The sequence below is a fragment of the Accipiter gentilis genome, chromosome 18 (genome assembly GCF_929443795.1).
Source record: "Accipiter gentilis chromosome 18, bAccGen1.1, whole genome shotgun sequence".
Classification (NCBI taxonomy): domain Eukaryota; kingdom Metazoa; phylum Chordata; class Aves; order Accipitriformes; family Accipitridae; genus Astur; species Astur gentilis.
The window spans coordinates 19,525,582-19,550,341 of record NC_064897.1 but is presented as its reverse complement, the minus strand read 5'-3'; the positions used below and the strand labels follow the sequence as shown (position 1 = coordinate 19,550,341).

At 37.4% G+C, this 24,760-nt stretch overlaps 1 protein-coding gene across 1 annotated transcript in view; it reads left to right on the top strand.

Annotated features, from left to right (window-relative positions):
* MTPN (myotrophin) overlaps window positions 1-24,760 on the top strand; it is a 42,403-nt gene that overhangs the window by 3,193 nt on the left and 14,450 nt on the right. The window contains exons 2-3 of the mRNA XM_049821968.1: window positions 21,951-22,064; window positions 23,245-23,328. Coding sequence (XP_049677925.1) covers window positions 21,951-22,064; window positions 23,245-23,328 — 198 coding nt within the window. The remainder of the gene's footprint in view (window positions 1-21,950; window positions 22,065-23,244; window positions 23,329-24,760) is intronic.

The following is a 24,760-nucleotide window of genomic DNA, read 5'->3' as shown; positions in this document are numbered from 1 at the left end:
AAAGAGATCTTGCATTCTCCTAAAGATACTTTCTTCAGAAAGAATCTCTCACAGAAACAGTAGTTCTGAGGTGTGGCAGTGAAACAGACAAATGCCAAATGATACTGCTTTGTTCCTTAGCAAAAGGGATCTTAGTGTTGCCAGTTTGTGCATTTGGAAGACATTGTTGGCTTCTACTTGATAAAAACTTGAAAGGTTATTTGTATAGTTTGAATAGTCCTACAGGACGTATTTCTTTTTTTGTAAGAAACATTTTATTAGTCTCTACCTTTCTTGACTTGTAATTGTGTCAACTTCTTTATGGTAAATGTTAATTTCTACTAAAGTACTGTAGTTAGTGTGTTATGCTAGCGGTTAAGTATGGTGTCATCTATTTTTATGATGAATAAATTAAAAAGAAGTTTTTACTGTTTGCTTTCTTTGATGTCTTTCTTTTGAATATAGCCGGCATATGTTGGTTTCAGAGGTGTCTTTGCAGGAGTTGAAGGGATTGAAGGAATTCTGCACTCTTCCCACGTACATCCACTCAAATTTTTTAAATTCCCCAAGAAAGCAGACGGTTTCATGGGAACAGATGAATCAAGCAATTAAATGGGTGAGGAGGACCCACGCAGATTAGAGAAATTTGGTTCCCTCAAGGGAGGGAATGGGTTTAAAAGTACTAGTTAGACTAAGAGCAGGGTATATTAAGCTTGCAGAACTTCTTAATGTGAATGGTGTTTGCACTTTTTCCTTTTCTTTATCCTTCTGATAAGCTGTACAGTTACTTAAAAAGACTTCTTTATCAACATGTACATGTAATGTTTCTAATCAGCAGTGGATTTCTCAGGCTAAGTATAATTCCTGTTCAGTCACCAGGCACAAAGTTTTTGGCAAGATAAACTTAGATTTGTAAGAAAGAAGTTTCAATAAATGTTTGTTCTTAAGTAATTTCATCTCCCATAGCTTCACTGAGAATTCCTTACTTCATGAGCTGCTGTAATCCCCTGCATGGTTGCTTCCTAAAATTACCACTGCTTATAGTTACGTTTGGTAAATCAACTAACCTAATACTATAAGAAGGTAGGACAGTCAACAAAACTGGAAGCACTGGATTTTTACTGCTGGGCGGACTGGGAGGCTGAAGTGATGGTAGGCTGTGAAATGAATGTTTTTAGAAAGTACGTATATGCTGTGCTTGCCTAGGAGGCATTTCTGTTGTGGAGTCTTGTTTTTTAAATAACAAAACAAACCACCAAAACAAACAAAACCAAATCCCTAGAGAACCTTCAATAACTCAGCTAGAAAACAGTGTCTACCTGTGTATCCTTCACAAAATTTTGGTACTTCAAACAGTCTTGCGGTTCTTTGGGATATAATGATGTTTGAATACAAGTCTGGAGAAATGCGGAAAACTTGACTACTGCAAAACTAACTGGAGAGACTAAAACAAAAACATTGTTTAGAAATACCTTTCTGAAATAGAGGTAGCTGTCAGGGTATAGTTAAGGTCTTAAGTGTTGCGAAAAAGAGACGAGACTTAAATATGTCTGCAAGAAGAATGATTACAATGGAGAAATAAATAGCTTTTACCTTCTGAGGGTTAACCTCTATTCTTTTGAGTGTCCATTGAAATGAATTCTGTTCCTTCAGGAACAACATAAATGAAAATGAATACTTAAATGGTCATTATATATGGGTGGATTATTTGAGTTACAGATTAACCTTGCCGTGGATACATTGAAATTCACCTTGTCTCCCTATGTTGAATGCTGAAGTGCACCTCATTATTATGAGTACATTGGTATGTGGATTGCCTCTGGTTTGGAAGCAGTTTTCTTGCTCTTAAGTGACAGGGAGCCTGAAAGCCTGGCTGGATTACAGTGCAGTGTGAGTATACTTCAGTAGTGTTTCCAGGAGCCTATGAGGGCTTGCACTGACCTGGGAGCTGCTGGACTGAGTTTATCCCCTGTGGAGCCTCTTAGATATCTCCTTATTGTAACTCCTCAGTGTTATGCCAACACTTGTAGTATCTGGGTTTTTCTTTATCTGGAGTGTTCTAGGCCTTCTGTTTTTTTCCTTTTGATTACTGTTGAGCGTGATAGCTAAAGATACAGTTTTGTTTTATTGCTTAGTTCTACTTAAACTTGGTGTTCAATTTAGATTTTGCAAATTTGAGCATGATGACCTAAACCTTTATTTTATGAAACAAGACAGTTGCTGCTGTAACCTGCTGTTAGCAGGTTCCATATTTATGGTAGAGTTACTCTTAACTAAAGTGCCATGAATATACTAGAAGAACTTTCAGAATAACACAGCATGGCAAGCTACTTTTTAGCGGGGGGTACAAGAAGACATATTAACTTGATGAAAAACACCTTTTCAGGATGGCTAATTAATTTTCGCAGTCTGATCCAAAAGAGCCTGAGGACATGTGGCAAAGAATTGCTCACAAATATTAATAGCTTGTGCATCAGTTCTTTAAGTAGTTTATAGGAACAGCATGGAGTAACTCTATCCCAGCTGAAACCAGGACACTCACCTGTAAACCTGTCATTGTGGTGGGATGTATGACTTGGTGACTGAATGAACATCCCAGAATTCTCAAATCTGTCCTTTTTGTGAAGGTACAGATATAACTGATTCAGAAGCCATTTTCATCGGAAATGTAAATGGAGTTCGTTATAAGACTGATCACAAACCTGGAATTGCTAAATGTGGTAGTATCTTACTGAGATGTTGATGTCAGGCCTATGATAATTTTGTTCATTCAGCTGGCTTCTGTGCTCTGAAGCTCTTGGTGGATTTAAGAGATTGCCCAAGTATTTGACTCGTGTTTGACTTTTGTGTGCTCAAATAAAAAAATCAAGTACTTCCTTATTTGTTTCTGTTTGGGCTTATTGGTGTTTGTTGCAAAAAGTAGAGAGAGTGATCAAAATCAGATTTTAATAAGACATTGAATTTAAATTTTTGTTGCTGAAAGTTTTATTACTGTATTCCATTCCCTAAATTGAAAGCAAATTTTATCTATGTGAACATATCCTGTTTTGTCCGAGTTTGTGGTCATTAGTATATGCATTACTAAGTATGACACTACAAAGTTAGGAATAGGTTATGAATAACAAGCAGAGAATTCAGTGGTGTGTGGAAAATTTTCACTTATAGTACTGCTTCTTTTCTTTTCGTCCTTTCTTATTCTAACCTCAGTTTTCCCTCTTGTATCACTTTTATCTTTACTAAATCCTTGGTTTTCAAGCCTAGCTCTTGCCTTCCAATTTAGTTAGTTAATTTTGATTTCAACAGAAGGGCATATGGAAGATGAGCTAAGCTATCTAAAAGTCCAAGAGAACAGTTCTGCAGTGGTTTGTATTCTGTCTCCATTTGGAATAATATGTGGAAAGTTGTGTTAGTTGTGAAGGTTATGCATTGAATGTTGACTTGGGTACTGTGGAATTGGTGAGTCATGCAGGCCACGTAAGTAAAAATAGTGAATGAATGGATCTTGCGGCAGTATCAAAGTGTGTAAATAAGGAATCCCCTGGACAATTCACAATAGACCAAACAATTTCTGTATGCTTACTCTGAAGGAACATATGCTTAGCTGTTAAGATATCAGGACTTGAAGGTCAAATATTCTACCCAAGTTTAAGCAGAACACAGTGGACTCAAACACAAGATTCTCAAGTCCAAGAATTTTTATGAGACTGAAAAGCACTGTAAGGGTGTAGACTGAAGCTTGGAAGAGAAAATTTAGGAAGGATACAGAAAGCCAGCAGATGTATATAATTGTATTGCTTAAGTCACGTATTTGGGGTTTTTTTGTGCATACCCAGCCAAGTGTTCTTAGCAGGTATTTTATGGCTTTATGTTTATGCTTGTTTGAACTTCTTAATATGCATCCAGACAAAAGTGTGAACAAAATTACTTCTTTGTACCTAATTTGCACACTTAGGAAGTTGAAAGTTTGTATTAAGTTATTCTTAATTTTTCTTCCCTCCCTAGCAAAAGCTCCACCTTGAATGTTCTATTTACCAGCCTATACAATTATGTAGAAAGAGGCGGTTGTCATCTGTGTAGACAGATTTCCTATTACTAGGACAAAAGCATTAGCTGGAATTAATAACTGCCGATAACTGACCAGTTGGTTATACAACAATTGTTTTTCTTACAAGTTGCAGTTTCAGCAGTTTTGAACAATTAGATGTTTTTTCTGCTTTGGCTCATTATGAGGAGGAGTAGGTACAAATGAGCACAACTCAAAGTTTGAAATCTTTACTGGATGCTGGATATGCTATTGGCTCTTTTTACTGCAGATAGATGCTAAACCCTATGTTGATTGCAACCACCAATGGCAAATTCTGCAGTCACATGCCAGGGAGGGGAGGGAAACAATAGTTTCCTTTAAATGTTTAAGGGACTAGTGCCTGTGTTACGCTTTCACACGGTGAAGTTCTGTAGCTCTCTGACTTAGAAAGCAATCGGTATTAATAAGTCCCATTGAACAAGCTACAGTCCTTGTCTTAGTTCTGTTTGACTGTAATGCACTTGTGCATGGGTTGGTTTTTTGGTTGTTTTTTTTTTAATAAAAAAAAAGGACAGCAAATAACTTGATGTTATCCTGAAAGCAGTTGAAATCCTGATGAGGGAGAGTAGGAAGAGAAGGAGAATTATGGTTTTATAAACACATAATGTATATGCACGTGAATATGGCTTTTGAAGTAGGTTGGGGGACTTGGGTTTTGGTGCTTTTTAGCACGTTGCCTGTTTTTACAGTCTTTGTTAGTCTTTTGTATACAGTGTAATTCTGTAGTTCAGTACAGATATGTAATATGCCAAGGGTTATTACATTTCTCCAAAGAAAGAATTTTTGTAACTTTCTTGCTGCAACAAGAATTAGAGTCTAGATTTGTGTCTTTGCGTATATACATTGCTGCCTTCCTTACAGGGTACAGGCCAAGAGGGAAACGGTGAAATCATTTTACTTAGCCTTCAGCTACACTTTGAAAATCAAATGGAGTAATTGCATGCAGTGGCTAATAAGCTGAACAGACCAAAACATCACTAGAAAGGTATTCTGGAGATTTGCCTGTCATACTTCCAGCCAAAGTTCAAAGAATATTCTAAATTGTATCTAATTATGGAGTCAGTTTATAAAACAGAATTGTGTGTTCAAAGTTTATGAGCTAAGATCAAGTCTTGATAATTATTGTTGAATGACTGATACTTTCTTCCCCCAAACTCTAGTAATTTATGAACTTGCTTTTTAATACACTTGCAGCTTATAAATTAGTTATTAGCTTCAAGGAGGAAAGATGAGCTGGAAGGCCATTTGAGACAAAAGATAAAGCTGTCCATAGAACAGTTATCATCAACATCTCTTCTAAGCTGATTTGTTAATGATGCTATTAATGCAAATACCATAGGCAATAAACGTTTAAAAAGGATTTCTGTGTTTGCTCAAAACCAGTTCCAGTACTTGATTCAGGTAATGCAATTGGGAGGAGGAGGTTTCAAGTCCTTATATAAAAGCGATGGGTCGGGAGAGTTCATGTGGGGTGAGATCTGCATTTCTATGTTTGCCCTGTATAAAAAAATTTGCAGGATCCTTTGTATTCAAGTGAGGCATTTGAGAGAATCTTTATTTCTTGGATTGCAGACTTCTCAATAACTTCAATAATAGTATTGACTCTGATTGGCTAAAGGGATGGATATTTAGTATGGTTTAAAAAACTTGGATTTGGCCTGTAATAAAGCATTAATTATCTGTTACTTAAATTTATCTTGGAGATAGTAACTCAACAGTAAATACATTTCATTGCAAAGTATGGTTCCTTTAATTAGAGTATAACATGAAATACAGTCTTTAGTTCCATTCTTGTGACAGGCTAGTAGACTGTATTTACTAAAGCATTTTCAACAGTAATTCCTGGTGAAATCTGGAAAAAATAGCTTAGCTTTTGTAGATGGATTATTTAAATCATAAGAGTGCAATTTCAATATTGGTAAGTTTTAATGGAAGTATTACAGTGAAGCTGAATACTCCAAGTGTATATAATTGGTTTACAGGGCCATTCTGTGCATGTTAATGCATATGGTTTTTTAAGTATATACTGCTTCGAAAGCAGCATTTATTTTATGGATTTAAAAATAGCTTTTCTGCTCAAGTCTTTTACTTCCATGTTTTGTTTCTCCATGATTCCAATTATCAACTGCTTCAGCATGTCAACAAAACTTCTAGAATTCATTAATACTGCTTTTGATATTTCATATCTTTTTATGCATTGCTGTGTGAAGAAAATGTAAACTCAATGTGCACAGGAAAAGAATGCCTGTTAATCTTACATGAAAACTTATTTAGAAGCTAAGCTTCAATGCTTTGGGTTTGATGGAACAGTTGATCTTGCCTTGGACATATCCTTTGTTCAGATTCTAGAGAAGTCGTGCTTATGATGCTAAACCCCAATTATAATATTTAAATTCAGTATTTTTTTAAACTATAGCAGTAATTTTTGGAAGATATACTTGTCTTCCCGTTTATCCTCTCATATCTTCGTGATGGAGCACTACCTTAACTTCGAGAACTTGTATTTATTATTGTGTGGGGTTTTTTTCATTATTGTTAGTTTTTAGGTCACACATAGAAGTCAAAATATCAAGCTGGCATCTACTGAAACTGAAACCCAATAGCTGGTGCCTACTGTTCTCCTAGAAGGAAAATGGACACTTCCTGTGCATTCTTTGGACAGCATGTACTGAAGGTTTTAATACAGATGTTGATGTTGGGGCTCTTACAGTAAATGAAAATGCTTTAATTCAGAGCTAGCAACTAAGTGCAGATTGGATGGTAATAGCTTTTATTCTTTCCTCTGCCAGTTAACTTTTGGAGCAATGATCTAGTGATGGAAATAGCCTGAATGCTATTACTAAACCTTTGGATTGCTTTATCCTTGAACTTAATATCTTACTCTAATACAAACTTAGTGGCACCAAGGAAGTGAAGCAAGGTAAAGTGTATTTTTATCTGTCCAAACTTGCTTTCAGACATATTAAGCTAGAGTTTGTGTGAAACTACATGGACAGGTGTTTTGTAGATTATTCTGTTTTGACAGTGTCATCTGTTGTCAGTCTGCTGATGGTATAGTACTGAATTACTGAAGATCTCATCTGATTTCTGGTTTAAGTATAGTTGATGTCTGCTGTTTAGCAGTGTATCTGGCACCCATGTGGGCTGGAATTTTCTGTGCTTTGTATACCCTTAAAGTGGGTATCATCCAAACCAAATCAAAATGCAGCAGTGTTAAAACATGGAGTCTGGCCAATCACTTCTGGAAGTAAAACCCTTTTAGGCAGCTCAGTGTTACCTGTGAAAATGGACACTGTGTGCTGTGTTCAACAGATACAGTACTTAACGCATTTCTTTAGAGTGAACGTTAGTTTATGTCAAATTAAGGTATACAGTCATTCAATAATGCACATATTTGACACATCTCTGAAGCTGGGATTGTAGCACGTGTTTCTAGAAGCAGTAGCTAGGAAACAATAGGTTCATTACTGTTCTACAGAACAACTTGTGTGCCAGGTTTGTTTGTCTCTAAAAATGCTGATACAACAACTGAAGCACAGATGGCTCAGTAGTTCAGTTTATTTAGCAGTTGTTTCTGGAATCGTTTTCTTTTGACTGAGACAAAGGACTTCAGATTGCATTTGATTATGGTGGATAAGCTAGATACTTGTTTACCACTAAAAACAAGCATACTTTTCACATTTTATTGATGTACCATTTTTTGGCTTAAGCCAGAATAAGTGTAGGGGTGCTTATAAAAGCTTTTCAGAGTACTTTAAATGCCATATCAAGACAGGCAAAATCCACCATCAGGTTCATAATTGATTTTCTTAACTTGTGTAGACCAAATATTGGTGTTACCACTAGCGGGTGAGGCTTCTATCAAAGTAGAGAATTGCAAAGTAGGTGCCCATTTTAAACATCGATGGACATCTACATCTGTCTGTTCTGATTGTAGAACTTGCTGCAAAATCCCAACTGGAGAGACTTATGCTATCATCAGGATGGATACCTCTTTTTGATAAACCAATGAGGGCCTTTTAGCAGGAATGTTATGCTGAAATTCTTTGAGTATCCTTTTTTCAGCTTTTTAAATACAGAAGCTCAGATGGATGTGGCAAGCAAAACTAATAGCAAAGACTAGATGTGGATCCAGAATAGCAATGAAAACTTGCTGCTGCTGTCTGCAGCCTCTTCCACAGAGATTTACTTCCCGTATTCAAGAAGTTCCCTTGTCAACGTCTGTTAACTTGATTTTGCTTTTTGATCATTATCTACAGGATTTCTTATGGGTGTTTTTGCTATTTCTGTTTGTTTCAGTAAGATGCAGTGAGAGGAAGGTGTAAAGACAGCTTGTCCCAAATATTCCCCAAAGCATACAGGGTAGAGAGAAGACAGCTGGGAGAAAATTCCTTGTTGCTCCACACTATGAAATTTAGAGGACGGGGAATAAAAAAGCCAACAGTGTCAAAAAGACATTATTAAATATCTCTTACCGTGACACAAAGATAATTAGCAGAAAGGCTTAGCGAATGCATTGCTCTCAGCTGTTAAACAAAACCCAAAGAAATTCTAGATCTCTAAGTGGAAAGTAGTTATTCCATACAATAAATCTAGGTCATTTGCTTCTGTTCAGTTGTCCACAGACAACTGTGGTCCACTCAGCCTGCAGTTGGAAAACTACTGGAATGGTCAGAATTTGCTGAACCACTGAGCAACAGCAGCAGTAGTTTCTCTGTGGCAGGCAAGTAATTTTTGAAAATATAGAGGATTTAAATGAAAACTTGGATCCTGCACAAAATTTTTACAGTTGCCATGGGAAACTGCCTACTTGCAGTTACAAATGAGTTGATTTCTCAGCTTTGGCAGGAACTTTTTCTGGTTTTTAACTGAAGAAATCTGCTTCAAAATCATCAACAATTCACAAGTTACAACACTTAATCTTTTTCCTTCCCTTTCTGCTCTTTGGACTTAACTCAGCCTTTTGAGTTATTAGTTACTTCACCATGTTCTACTCTTGTTCCCCTTGACCATGGGCAAAAGGGTCATTCTTGTGAATCAGAAGATAGAGACAAGAAAACTTGAGTCTCGGTAATCTTGCTGAGCAGAATGTATAGAAAACTGTTGCTTCGCCTTAGGCCTCTTGCATTGTTTGAGTAGTTTTTTCAATGCATCGGGTTGAGTGGAAATGTGGAATTTATCTTTTTCATCTGCTCTGCCCAGTCCTTAGTTCTGCAATCCCTGAAGCATCATATGTCAAGAGTTTTTTCCTCTTACAGGAAAAAAAAAAATACAAAAATTTAAATAATGTGCTGTACTGACTTGTGTTTCAAGCTGGTCATTTGAATTGTTCTTGTTTCTAATTAGTAAAGATGGTCAGGAATCTGAAAATGGCATGTTAGTCTAGGGTTATGATGAAATACCCAGAAGCTTACAAAAATGGTTTCCTTGTCTAAAGTACTAGACTAGTGGTTCAGTTATCTTCAGGTTTGTATTAAGACAGCTGATGCGAGGATATTTAATCTTTCTGCTCTACCCAGCAGAAACTCCTTCAAGGCTAGTGTTCCATTTCAGTTACCATGACAAAGTTTCTAGAGAAAACTGTATAACCAGCTTGGAAGAAGAGATTAATTTATTGTCCCTACCACTTGAAGGTATGTAATGCTTGAAAACTAGAAATCAATTTTTTAGGAAAAGCCATTAGGCCTGAATTCATTTTAAGGGTGTTTCTATCAGTAATCTCCAAGGATCTGTGAAAGTGCTAGTGTGGATTTCAGTTGGCTGAATCAGTTTATATCTTGACAGGAATGAAAACTATGTTTTCAAAGTCAATGCTGCTTTTTAGACCCTGAGACTATTCTATAGGGGGGTAGAAAACTCAGCTGGACTACAACACAACTTCAAAAAACTGAAATGTTGTGAGATGATTGAACTGAAGGCCTGAAGTGCAGACCAGTTGAATACATTTATATAGTGAGCTCTGTTAAGAACTGATGTTCTATAATGCTGTCAGATTGCTTCAATGTATTTTACAGAAATACATATATTGAAACAAGACACCTACAAATCCAACTTTGAGTTAAGCTTAGCAGTATGTGAATCAGCTCTTTGGCAGTCATAAGTTGAGAACTAGGGTTACAGAACAGAATAAATATGGAACCACTCCAGAGGCAGACTGAGGAGGATGAAAGCATTCCCCATCAGGTCATATGAGGAATCTGGGTTCTCTGCACATAAGCCCTAGGAATGTTTCAATGGCGAGAAAATTTCAGTAGTAAGAAAACTGATGCAGTAGCACTTGGCTTTTCAGTGGTAAAACTCAGATTCTGTGCTGGCAAAAGTAAAAAATGAGAGCGTTTTTGTGTTTGAACTTGTAGTGTTCAGTTTTAGTTCTTCTCAAGTCTTTAAAGTTAATTGAAAACCAGGGTATTTGAGGCTCTGATTCTGTGCTTAAGCAACTGATTGGTGGAAGAAGTCGGGGGGGGGCAAGCTATAAAATCCTGTTTCTATGATGGAAGATCAGATTGCCTTTTTTTGGTATTATTTGAATATAGATGAGATGATAGTGCTGCCTGTCTAAAGTAAAGAAGGTTATGGTACTTCAGGGGCCTTTCTTTGCATTCTGGATCTCGATCATGACAGCATGAGAAATGTTGAATTGAGGGAGTGCTGTTCAAGGCTATTACTTGGACGTACAACTTATGTCCTTGGTCACATGTTTTGAGGAATCTGTAACCAATACACAGAGTTACACAGAAGGTGAAAGCAAAGTGGTCCACTGGAAGGAATGTAGAAACATTGCACAAATGTGGAGGGGTGGAGGTATGACATCCAAAGTTCAGCTGAAGTTGAAACTAGCAAGGAATCTCAAGGGCAGTAGAAGGGGCTAGTGCACTGATAATGAAAGGAAGGCAGAGGAAGAAAGAGGAATGTACCCGATGAATCTGAGAAGGCAAATGTCACACTCATGTTCAAGAGTGGTGAGAAGGAAGATCTAGGGAACTGTAGGTAGGTCAGCTTAGCCTTAGTCTCTGGGAAGGCTGTGAAGCAAATTCTCCTCATCCTTTTAGAACACATTTGACACTGTAAGGCTGCAGTGAGGGACAAAGTTGAAGTTTGTGGTACGTGGACTGGGTAAGTGGATGGTTAAGGTTGGTGGAAAATAGTCTAGGCTGTTAGACTCAAAGGGTTGCTATCAGCACCATCACTTCTACGTCGTGCCTGGTTACCAGTGGCATCTATCAGGGGTTGGTATTGGTAGTATTACTTAATATTTTTATTGGTGACCTAGACAATGGGTTGTCTTTACCAGTCAAGACAATAGAAAGAAGTAAACCCATGTACCTGTACAAGCTGAGGACTAATTGGCTAGGTAGGAGCTTTATAGAAAAGGACTTCAGTGTCCTGGTGGCCATCAAGCTGCAGATGAGTCTGCAGTGTGCCCTTGCATTATTGAAGGCCAGCAGCATACTTGGCTATATTAGCAAGAAAACAGCCAGTGAGCTGAAAAAATTTTTTCCTTTCTTACCGCTTCTGAGGCAGCATGCGAGTACTGTGTCCAGTTCTGAGCTTCCTAGTACAAGAAAGGCGTTGACATATTGGAATATGTTCAGAGTCGAGCTTGGGGACCATCAGAATTGCTGAGGACACACAAAGAGATGCTGTTAGAATTGTGGTGATTTGGGGGTTTTTGTTTGTTTTGATTTGGGTTTTTTTCCTGTAGAAGATAAAAGGAAGATTTTATTGCTGTCTTTCTGTACCAAAGGCAGGATATAGAGAAGGTTGCTTAGAGGTGCACAGTGAAAGTGTAAGAGGCAACAGTTCCAGTTGGAATGCGAGAAATTCCGGTTAGGTATAAGAGCAAAATATTTCACTGTGAGGATAGTTAAGCCCTAGGAAGGGCTTTTGCCCAGAGAGCTTGTGGAATCCTCCATCCTCAGAGGTGTATGGAACTGAGTTGGGCAATGTCCAGAACAGCCTGATCTGATTAGACCTACTTTGAGCAGATGTTGGACTAGATAACCTTCAGGGTTCCCTTTCAGTCTTAAATAGACTGTGATTCCATGAGTTGGTAGACTTAGAAGCTTGTAGAATTAAACTGCCCTTGTATTTTTAGATTTAGTCAGGTCTCAGGAAGCATGGTATTTGAGCTTTCCCTCATTACTACCAGTGTTTATGACCCATGGATTAGTTACATAAAAACAACATCTTATGTTTTTACTGTTAGAGCAAGTAGAATAAGGGCAGAAGTTTTTGTTTGACTTAAAGTATTCTTAAGCTCACAATTATTTTAGAAATCATAGAATGATTGACCTTTAAGAACAAAGTACGTAGAAAGTAGGGGCTTTTTTCACTTTCTGCTGTATTGTTTTTAAGGATTCTCAATCAAGGTGTTTAGATATACAGTGCTAAAGAGGTAACATTTAGATGAGCCCCAGAGCTGACATGATACAGCAGTAAACAGTTGAAAAATACATGAACATAGAACTGCAACACAGGTTAGGCAGTGAACTTTGGCTTAGATACTTAAAATACAACCATTTTGAGAATATAAGTAGAATGACAGAGATAGCTGCATGTATTTTTATCTTCAGAGTACTTATGTTTTGGGTTTTTTTAAAAGAAGTCTTTCCAGAGATGAATGAATCTGGAAAAAGTTAATACTGGAGAATGATTGCAGGGGTGTGAGCTGACTCAAAACTTTGAGAAAAGGGAGGAGAGTATTAGGGGATTATTAATACACATTAGTTCCTCCATACCTCCCACATCCCCATTGTGGAAGTGCAAGATTGTCTGCTAAACCCAGTTTTAGTATATAGCTAATAATTTTTCTCAAGCTGTGGTTTGTCCAAGCTTCCTCTCCCTTCAGAAGGGAGAAGGAATACGTTTCTCTTAAGTGATTTCAAAGCTGAAGTTATCTATGTTCCACTTAAACCCTTAAAACTTACTCTTTCAGGCCATTAGTTAGGTGTAAAAAAATAAAAATAAAAATGGTTAGATTGGAAGGAAAGATTTCATTCAGTGGATACCAATATAGTTTCTGTTGTGGCAAAATAGGTCTTCAGATTGTATCCAACAGCATAAATTACAGTTTACTTCTGCCAGTTTCATTTTACAAAGTTAAAATTAAATCGGGACACCTGACTGGTATTTTCAATCAGGGGGAATCTCTGGATTCAGAATATGACAATGTAAGAAAGATTTTTACATTTCAGTTATGCCTCTGTCATTGCTTTTGGGTGTGTCAAAGCTTACCTAGCTATCTACTAGGAATTTATTTTTTTTAAGAGTTGTCATGAAGATGAACATAGAAAGCAGATTCTGCACTGAATTTCATCTGTTTGTTTTCAAATGTTTCTTTTGCCATAAAATCCTAGGAGGATGATTTTTGTTGTTATACTATGCACTTTAAAGTGAAGAATGTTGCTAACACTGCATAAAGGAATGTTACACATGTGACCCTTCTGATATGAAGCCATGCACTGTGATGCGACAAAGAAACAAAAACATACAATACTTGAATTTTACTTTCCTCTTTCATCTGCATGTATTTGCCTATTGTTCCTATGCCTGAGGAATACAACTGCTCAAAACCTGAGACATTTCTGCGTTCCACAAGTTGAATCCTTAACAACTTTTGCTATGGACCTGTACAATAAGATTGGTTGGAAATTTGTCTGATGAACTATCTCACTTAATCTCTTTGTTGAATTTTTAAAAACAAATACAACCAGTGTGATCAAAGGCCTGAGGGAAAGATAGTAAAATATGAAATGTTCAGAAGTAGTATTCTCAATATGCAGTAAGATATTCCAAATATCTCATCCATAGGACTTAAATTTTTCTTTATAGAAAGAGGATTTTTCACTCTTCCTCTTTCCCACTCAGACAACAACAATAAAGTTATTGCTATATTTAAAATGACAGTTATCTAATACTCTATAAGAATGGCCATCCTTTGTATGCAAAGAGATGGAAGTAATGCAACAGACTGTACATTGAGTTCATCTTTTTTCACAATAATGGAGACAGGAATTACCCAGTAGTGTAGCTCCTGTAGGATGCTTCCCTGTGCTCTAAGGATATCTGACTGCATGGAATCTGCTTTCCTTCATTAAAACCGGAATGAAGGGAGTGCATGAAATGGGGAGATGAAGTTATTTCTGCATGGCAGGATAAGTACAGATGGGGATATGGAGTTGTTTCTAAATCCGAAAGAGCATTTTAATGCCATCAGTATTACAGTTACTGCTCTACTAATACAGTTAACCTATGCAATAGGATTTAATGAGGTCACAATGTAAGTCCCAGCTACTTATTTCTGGTGTGTTCAGGTGCCAAGTGGTGAATCAGATGAAGGAACAGATTCAGCTGGAAAGAAGAATATGATCAAGTTAATTCTCAGACTGACTAGTTCCCTTATTGGATTCATCATTCAGCCACTAATTCTGATGCAGGGGTGGGAAGGATCGAACTGTGGCTACCAGTAGTGATACTGTAACTGCTACACAGGAGAAAATTGGTGCTAAACTGATGGGTGAGCTGTGACATTAATAGCGTGGCAGTAATGTTCTAGAGCAACACTGCTGGCAAATTACAGTAACCGAGTGAATAGCTGGCTCAGATTCTGTTTCAGTTGGTGTGCCACTGCAAAGTAAGCCTGTGACTGAAGCACATGGAATATGCTGTAGAGATGCTAGAGTGGCACAAGATGAGTTTAGTTTAGCTCATTTGGCTTTAAGTGTTGATGCCTTTGAAACTGGCAGGAACTGGGAGAGGAGGAAGTTAGCAGGTAAAGTTAGACCAAGAGAATACAATCTGTGTAATAGAGCCTACAGAAAAGGTGAGGGCTGTTCAAGGACAGTGTCAGTTTGGTGTGGTCAAATAATCTGCCTGGAAAATAGTGAGCTTTAGAGCTTGTAATTTATGACTAAACTTGTTCATTCAACATTTTCAATGAGCTGATGTCATAATGTGCACTAGGGACAAAAGGCAGTGAAATCTGATTAATTCTCTTAATTAGGGCTGCAAAAGAATAAGGAATTAAATTTGGCAGAACTTATTCAAGGCAACTGTTAAGGTGCAGATCCTTCCAGATTACTCTGGGATATCCAGCAGCTGTGACAGGAGGGCAGCTTGGCTGTCAGGGAACTCCTCTCTGAGCTCAGGTGCAAAGAGGGCGACCATGAGAAGTGCAGTTTGGGGTGGGTGCCCAAGAAGAATGTAGGCGCTTTCCCAGGATGTGCAGCGATGTAACTAAAAAAGCCAAAGCTTGACTGGAGTTAAACTGGAAAAGGACATGAGATACAACCTAGGTTTTTGTGTAGTTATATTGGCAAGAAAATGTAGAGCAAGGAAAATGTATGAGATAGAGGATGGTGGAAGAATTAAGTTCAAGAGTAACTAATTTTGACAGTACTCACTTAAGAAATTAGAACAGATCTTTTTTATGGATTGAATTACTCTGTTATGGAAAGTGGGTGATAGTTGCATTCACAGGACACTATAATGAATCATACTATTAGTTCTTTAAAATGCAGAGTTTTGAAAGTATTTAGAACTGAGCTTGAAGTTTTTATTTTCCTGTCCTTCAGTGAAAAGTTGATAGCCAGCTTTCAACTGAAGCTGAACTCAGTCCCTCTAATTGAATATTCTGCTGTTATCCATATATGTGACTTTTCTAAGTAGAACATAAGATCAGTGTGTTATAAAAATCTTCTTTCATGCTGTCTGGTAATTGGAGATTCATAGAGAGGCTTTTCTTTACCTGTAATCAGATTTTAATAGAGGGCATTAAAGCAGACACCTGCTAACAGCTGTTTCTGATGTTTGTGTTGTACTGGTTTTTAATGTTATTGCATAGCTGACACCCTAGGTCTTTGATCTGCAATGAAAAATATTACTGATACGGCTTATGCCAGACTTAGCTGTAAATGTCTAACTTAGTAAACTCAATGTGTCCTGGAAGGTCATTAAAGAGGTGATCATATCTTTCCTTTTGCAAGGTCAAATTGTCTTCTGAGGCTTTGCATAAACATTTGTACAATTGTTAGCAAATCTGTAGGTCTAGTCTAGAAAGTGATAATAAATAATCTTCTTACAGGATAGGTGTGGCCTTTGAAGGTATATTTTATTTTGAAGTTGATATGATTCTTTGATTCTGGCTTAATTACGTCTGCTTCAAAGTACCTGTCATGAGTGAATGATTTTTATCACTTAATCACTGTCAGGTAGTAGCAAAAGTGATTTTAATATGATGTTGTAAAAGTGTGACTTAACAAGGTTCGATGGCAAGGTTTACTCTATTAACTGCATGGAAGAATCATACAAAGGAAAATGGAGTTAGAATTGATTTAGAATTACTTACACAGAGACCGGAGAAGAAAAGGCAATGGAAACCCTCCTGTTGAGTTATGAGATTCGGAGTGGACCTCCTTGTTTTCTGAACTCCTTCTCAGGAAGGAGTCTAGGTGCAGCTGGATCCAGACTTAGTCCCAGACTTGGTTGATGGTTTAAGTCTAATGGAATTAATATAAAGGGTAAGGGAATTAATATAAAGGGTAAGGAAAACCTCCTGTTGAGTTACTATGCCAGTTTGTCGGGGAATGAGCGATTATGGATCCTACACAACTTTGAGGTAGCAGCCATTTAAGATTTATTAGCACTATTATGGTAAATCACAAGATTAGGTCATATGATTTTTAACAATACTTAATCATCAACCAATTATCAAAGTGATTTAATAAAACTTGCTATAATCAACACTGCAAAGCTTCCTGAATCGAATCTCTCTCTCACACACACACACACACACACAGAGATATTGAGGTTAACCCATTTTCAAGATTTCTGTCTGCCAATTGTAGTAAATTATTGGTACCAAAAGATATTTGAAACTTCATGAAATCTAATTGTAATGAATCACTCACTACTGTCCTTTGTCAGCATTTGTCAGGAGATGATCTTTGACCCCTTCTTCTTCATAGGCATCTCTCAGTACACAGTCTTGGAAATCCTTGTGAACTCTACCCTGAGAGGCATCCCAGATACTGGGTCACAGCCTGCTGTGATCCTGGAGAGCTCAAAGGGTCTCACTTGTGATCCTGTAAATAGCAATCCTAAGATGATAGACTTTGGTCAGTATATTTCCATTCTGGCCACAATTCTTGTCAGGTAATTCTGGCACCTTCCAGGGCAGGCCACGATCCAGGCAGCAGGAATTTCAGGTATGGTTGGGGAGTGCCTAATCGTCCTAACTTACTGTACCATAACCAGGACAAGAAAGGACCAGATTGTCCCAACTCGCTGCACTTGTAGCCAAAATAAGAACACAATGTTGGCTGGTCCTGGCATCGCAATGTGGACCAGGGGGTCTGTACCACTGCAGCACTTTCACAATTCTTAACCTTGTTGCTGCTCTGTTAGACTCTAGAAGATGGCAAAAGTCACATAAAACTTCCTGGGAGAATTGTTCTGTCACTTTTTGCCTAATAAACATAACATTTTGTTCCTGCGGGTGTAAAGAAAAAATCTTGCTGCTCTTTGGCAGTTCATGTGGGTTCTGAACCATATGCTTGTGGAGGGTATGGTCTTTTTTTAAAGAAAACCTTTAGCAGCTATTTAGTACAGTTTTAGTTTCAGCCTACCAAAATACTGGTTACTTTGCTGTCTCAGAGGTCAGTACTGAGAATTGTCACCTGATAAAGATTGCTGATACCGAAGTTCATAACATTCAGTATGATGTCTTTGGCAAATATTATTCAAAACCACAGTAATTTCAGAAAACTTTACATAGAGAGAACTCCTTTCTTTGAAATCTTCCTGTGCTGTTCCTGCCTCAGCCTGTTACAGGCCTTGAGAGACCACTTTGTCTCATTCTGTTGGCATAATTAGCCATACTTTCACCTGAGCTGCTGTATTATGAGAGGGGGCTCAAATCTTGACCTTATGCTTAGATTTTCTTTTATCATATGAAGATGTGAATTGGCATTTGGAGCTTGTCGCTATAGTTACAATATATAATTTCTATGCTAATGTAAATCCTTGAATTCTCTAGTGCTTAGTCAATCACTTTTTAGATGTCTCCATATAGAGAAAATGTGTTTCCTATACAAAATGTTGTCTGTCATGTCTGGGCAGTCTATAAAACTGTTGACAATGCATCAACATCTCTCCCTAGCTTAGCTGAACAGAATACTTCAAGTGGAAGAGCGGGAGAATCCAACTTGGAGTGCTCATCCAGTGAAGGCAAAAATCAACACTCACAAGACTAGACATCCTAAGCTTAAAGGAGAAGAGCAGCTTGTTTAGATGATCTTTGACAACTTTATCTAGGATGTTAGATGTGTTTCATATCACTGTCTAGCCAAGCAAAAGGTTTATTGTTGCAGCTGTGGCAACTACTGTCTTTGGCACCAGTGTACTACCAATTTGGATCATGAGGTTTCAAGCAGTTTTCTGACTTTCCCATTTTATAGGTGATTTTATATGAAACTTGTATCTTGGAGACTTATTTAAGCTCATAAATGGCAGCTGGTGTAGATAAAGATTGAAATTTTTAATAGAATTTCAATTAAAGATATAAAGTCGATATTTTCATGTCTAAAGGCACTTTCTCGTTGCAAAAGTCTAACTATAAGGATATTTTTGTGAGTTTTATAACAACTGGTATTTAATCTGAATGACTGGGGGGGGGGGGGGGGGGAAGGGCAGGGTTTAGGGGTTTTTTAGTTGACCTATAAAATATCCACTGAAACTGTTTGTCTTCCAGCTTGAAACTCCCTCTGAAAAAGAATACATTTATTGTTTCCATGGATACGGATAGAGCTCTAGACCAGTGGTCTCCAAACCTTTCTGATCATGCACCTACCAGTAAAAAAATAAATTTGAGCATGCACCACCAGTATCTGTATGTTTATTTCTAAATTATATACATGTACTACTGTATTATGCACATTATAAAACATACCCCAAAATGGAAATTAAAGATGAGATATAGATGAAGTAAACACTATTTTTACACTTCATTAACAGTACAAAAAAAATTTTCTCCTCACATCCCCATGGATTGTCTTGCACACCTCTCTGGGTTTTCACACCCCACTTTGGAGACCACTGATCTTCCTATGGGTAGGTGCCCCAGGCAGTATAAATAGGAGATCTAAAGGCCAGGGAGAAATTATCTATGAAGAGTCCTGCAAGATTTCTCATGTACATGCGTTAAAGACTTCATTTAAAGCAGGTGCTTGTGCCAGGGTTTGATCCCTGTATGTGAAATAGATTGATTTGTCTTCCTTTCCTATTTCTATATGTCTTGGACTGTGAGTAGGAAAGGCCAAATGAAGTTTTATAACATTCAGTGGTCTGGTTTACAGTGGCTTTTCACACCCATGAAACAACTGGATATTTGGCTTTATTGCAGAATCTAGGGAGTACTTGCTTTTTTTTAAATTTTTGTCACTTATAGGATATCTTGATTCTGTTAATTCAGACTAAAACATTCTGATGTTTGATTTTGCTGCTGATACGTTTTCTCAGTGCTGGTATTCAAATCCATGTAATCTGTGTTTGGGACATCTTTGCAGGCTTTTTCTAGGTATTCCTGTATAAATGAGCTTTCATCATCTTTAAGGGAAACTTAGAAAACTCAGTGTTCGGGTGTTGTTTTTTTCCTTTCAAAAGTTCATTGTCCAGCAGCAATTTATTCCACAACCAGCTTAGGAGAGAACAGAGGGATCTGTGGTACACTCTTTAAAAAGGAAAAATAAAAAATTAAAAAAAATCCTATAGTGTAAACCAATGAGCCAAATCATATTTATAAGCTCAAGGAAGGGGGAGCTTTGCTGGTCTGTCCTAATCTTAAGACATGATCATTCTAAATTTCTTTCTGAATGTGAACTTTGTAGCTTTACTGTGTGCTATCCCAGGAGTTATCTTGCTTGTCCTCCTTTATCCCTTTACTTATCATGTCATGCATCGGACGTTACAGGAGTTTTTAGAGCCTGTTTTGGGGTAGTGATTGTGTGGCTTTTACATGCTTGTCTTCCTAAACTTATGCATCCCAATCCTTAATGTATCTGCAAACATCATGTGTTATTTAAATGACAGCTGTTTTAAAATTGATGGCAAGTGGAAAGGTGCAAATAAGAATATGGGTGCATCTTAACTTTCTAGAAAAGCTAAGTATACGCTGCTTCCTTGTATGCTTTTCAGGCCAATGTGTCTGTTTGTGTGCTGTTAGTGTACTGTGATCTGGATGATTTTTTTTTTAATTGGAACACAGTTGTTAACATCCCCACCAATGTTTAGTACTGAAATTCAGCAAAAGAGAAGTTACATCACAAGACTATCTGCAACAACTTTGCTGGTAAACAGTTAGACCTTCAGTTAGTCACATTGGAATTCTATGTTATAAACTATTGTACAGTGTTGATAGTCCATATAGCTAAAGCTGTGGCGGACTTTGCTTAGAATTACTTTGTTGCTGTTTTGAAAATAATAGATAAAAGTAAAACTTATCTTTTTCCTTATATCCAGCATGCTTCAGAAGCCATAGCCCTATTTCAGGATCAGTAACATCAGTTGCAGTATTTTTCGTTGTGTTACTTGCTGCTACTTCATGCTGCTTTGAAACCAGAACCTTCAATAGTGTGGGAAGCAGGTGCTGACCTCTGAGACCACAGAATGTAGAGTGGTTTAGTTAAACACCTGAAGTTAAACAGTGTTGTGTTGCTTTGACTTTCAGCACGGTATATTATGGGGAGAATTGAATGTCCTATTGATAGGAGAGGAGAATTCTGAGGTTGTGTTGTTATTTGGCCAGTAGTATAAAATGCTGATAATATAGGACATCAAAGGCAGAATAAGATTTCCTTCTGACAATCTTCTCCTTCATTCTAAAAAGGGAAGTAATGTCTGGAAGATATATGTCAAGCCCTCTATTCTGTGAACATTTGGGAGATTTGGGGCAGGAGTGAGGGAACTGCAGGGGCTCTGTAGAGAAGTACAAATTGGTGCTGCGGCTGAAATTCTTTTGTTTTTCTGTGGAGACGCAGGGCTTTTGAGGTATGATGCTAAATTTAGCCAATCCCTAAAATACTAACACTACTTGCACATACAAACAAGAAGTGACTTACCACATAGCCTGTCAGTATTTGATTTCTAGCAACTTCTCGTCATTACTGAAGTGCAGCAAATCAGTTTATCCTTAGTTGCACAACCCAAGGTGAAGAAACAAAGCTGATTAGGCACTCACTAAATTAAATTTTGTTTACGCCTTAAGAGATGTCTCAATCCACTAGCATGAGTGACATTAGAATACACTTCTTGTGTCCTGATTTGGTTGACTGTCTTCAGACTTTTTTTGTGTCATGTAGAATTGGCAGATGCTATTTATAAAACAGAATGGACAGTTTCATAATTGGGTTTTAAATATCGATGGTCTGTACTCACTTGCTAGCTGTTATGATGGTGACTTATTTCTTTGCATCTGGTTTCTCAGTGTACAAAACTTCAAAATGTGTAGAAGTAGGTAAAGTAACTTAGCCAGATAACTAGGTTCTCAGCTGGGGGGGAAGGAGAAGCCAAATGAGGCAATGTGAGCATTTTTTACAAGCTCTAATGACTTTTTAATTTATTTTTTTTTAATCATATGAGTCACCAAGTGCACTTGAGTACTCACTATGCTTGAGATGCAGTGTGGAAGAAGGGACCAAGGTTGTCTTACAGTCTTAAATCCATAGATGAGGGAAAGGAAATTGAGAAACTTAATTTTTGTTTTTCTTGGGCAATGACTTAAATATTTGGATGGAACATTTTTCAGCATATTTGAAGGTGTTGGCTATTTTTCAAGCTCTTCTTGGTATGTTAGCTCTAAAATTTTGCTTATTAGATTATGTTTACATTGAAGGGTGAAGATGTCAACCGGACACTTGAAGGTGGGAGGAAGCCTCTTCACTATGCAGCAGACTGTGGACAGCTTGAGATTCTGGAATTTCTGCTGTTGAAAGGAGCTGATATTAATGTATGTACATCAATTTACAAATAGATATTAGGGTCTTCCCCACCCTCCCACCCCACCCCCACACACATAAGGGATTGATATAAGTGCCTAAATGGTTACTGAAAGACTTAGATCAAACTAAACAATTCTGTGTGTTTAAAAATATTTGAGAGACAGTCTCTTAGAGGTTAGAAGCTTAAAATTACGTTTATTAAATGTTTTTATTATTTTTGAACACACTAGGAAAAGTTGTTTGTAGCTATAAGAAGTTTAAATTTAATTTGACCATGATTAGAAAAATAAATCCTGTAATCACATATAAATAAAGTTTGCATGAAATAGATATTACATTTGTTGGAAGGGACTTCAGAAGAAAGTGCAATCCATCTTTGGCCAGGCCAGGATCAACTCTGTTTAAATTTGTGTGCTTCTGGTTTTTTGGAGACATTCTTACTTGTACAAGCTTAGTCATTTTGCTGTAGCTTGACATGCATGGCTCTTTGTCCTGAAAAGACTTGGCAGGGCTCGGTTGGCACTTCAGAATAGTCTAGTTCTCCATGAAGTGAAGCTTCTAAATACTTTAACCATACACCCCAAACACTGTGCTTTAGAATACTTGTCTGAAAGTTAATGTATAAGACATCTTCGTTTTCGTCCTTAACAAAATGGCTTGGATTTTTTCCTTGGTGTCTGGAAAGATTGTCTCTTCCTCAGGAGCTCTCCTAACTAGAGAGGAGGAAAATATGGAGGCAAAAATAAGAACATTTCAGTTGCTCCATTTCCTATTCTTTCCAGGAATATAGTTTAGAGAGAAGACAGCCCAAACAATGTTTCAGCCAAAACTGGTTTCTTAAGTCAGGCTGGCTGAGAAATGCGAGAATTAAGAGTAGTGTTTTTAAATGGGGCAAAATTTGTCAGCTGAAACCCTGCAATTTCTGTCATTGACCTGAAAAAAACAGACAAATTTGGGGACACCTAGAAGTCTTATGGAGAAATACTTTGCTGTTACTTGGTTGTTTTTTAAGCAATTAATTTTATTTTTGCAAAGGAGAGTAAAAAATTCTGAGGAGATGCATTTCTGGATAATATTCTTAGATCCTTACCTTCGCTCTACTGTTGACAAAACGAAATTAAAATGTTAAGTGAAACCTTTTAATGTTGTGTGAAATTGTGCTTCAAATAACTGTGTCTCAATTTACAGGCTCCAGACAAACATAATATCACACCACTCCTATCAGCAGTCTATGAGGGCCATGTTTCCTGTGTGAAATTGCTTCTGTCAAAGGTGAGAGACAAATGTTTAGAGCAAGCTATCCATTAGCAAAGTATATCACTATGATATTTTTTTTCAGTAAGATTATGATGCTTGAGGAGTTCAGAACATGCTGTTTATATTGCTAAACCAGAGAGGATACTCTGATTACAGAGAAAATAGTTGAAGGAGAAAGTTCAGGACTTCTGCAGTGTAGCAACAGTAACAGTGACCACTAAAAGAGTATCCAGGTAGAGAGCAGTTAACAGCAAATCAGGCAAGAAAAAAAAATATTTCATTCCTTCAGCACATGGGGAGGAGTGGGACTTATCTTTGGCAGCTGCTTAAGTGTTTCATGTGATGGAATCTCCACTGTGAAGTTGCTCAGAGGTGTGGTTTTTCCTTTGCTTTTGCCAGATGACTGAAAACCCATCTGGGTTGGCAGACTGAGAGCAAGTAAAACTAGGAAGACAAGCTTTCTCTGTTGTAGAGCTTGTAAATTTTGTCCTGGGGAGAATAAGCTTAATCTGTTTCTGTTCTCCCTTTCATTCATATTACAAATGTGATCCACTTTACAAAGCAGTAGTTAATTCAAGCAATGTTTTGTCTCCATTCATATGTGCTCCTTCTTGTTACACCTTCCTTCCTTTGAAAAGAGGAGGTTAACTACATTTTCAGTATATGAACCCACTTAAATCATTTGGCCAAAGGATTTCATACTATGTAATATTTTCATATATGCCACTCTGAGGTAAAGTTCTCCTTAACTGCCTTAATGCTGCATGAATTTCACTTCTCTGATCCTATCTAATGTTAGTTATGCCTTTCTGTGAAGAAATGCTGTGACTGTTAATTTAGGATTCAAATGGTACATCCAACTTGCTTAAATTTGTTGTGAGGACTCAGCCTTCATTTAGGATCATTATATACATGTTACAAAAAAGGTATCCTTTATCCCATGTTGTATTTTTTTCCACTTCTGTTTTGAAGTGTTTTGCATTCTAAATAAGTTGCTCAAATAATAAATAAGATGCCTCAAAACTTGAGTTCAAACATGAATTGTCTGGCAACTAGTAAGGGTTGTGCATTCATTGTATGTCTGTCAGCGAGGGCATTAAGGTCCTTCCTGAACCAGCTATTTTTCACACAGCTTGTGAGAATGTATTGATCTCTATACTTGGTACAATTTGAATGGCATTGGTTAAGTTCAGCAGTCATAAAGATGAGGCAATTTTACAAGATGTGCAGAATGTTATAAGAAAGTGAACTTGGACTAGGAGATGAGGTTAGAAAAATGTTACTGCAACTGGATAGTTTGGGAAGGCTTGTATTATTTTCAGATTTCTTCATGCAGAGCTACATGTTGTACCACATCTGCTTGCTTCCATTCATATTGGCTAGCTGATGAAATATTTATGAACTGGAACTTTGCTCATCAGCTCACTCTGAGGCAGATCTTATATTA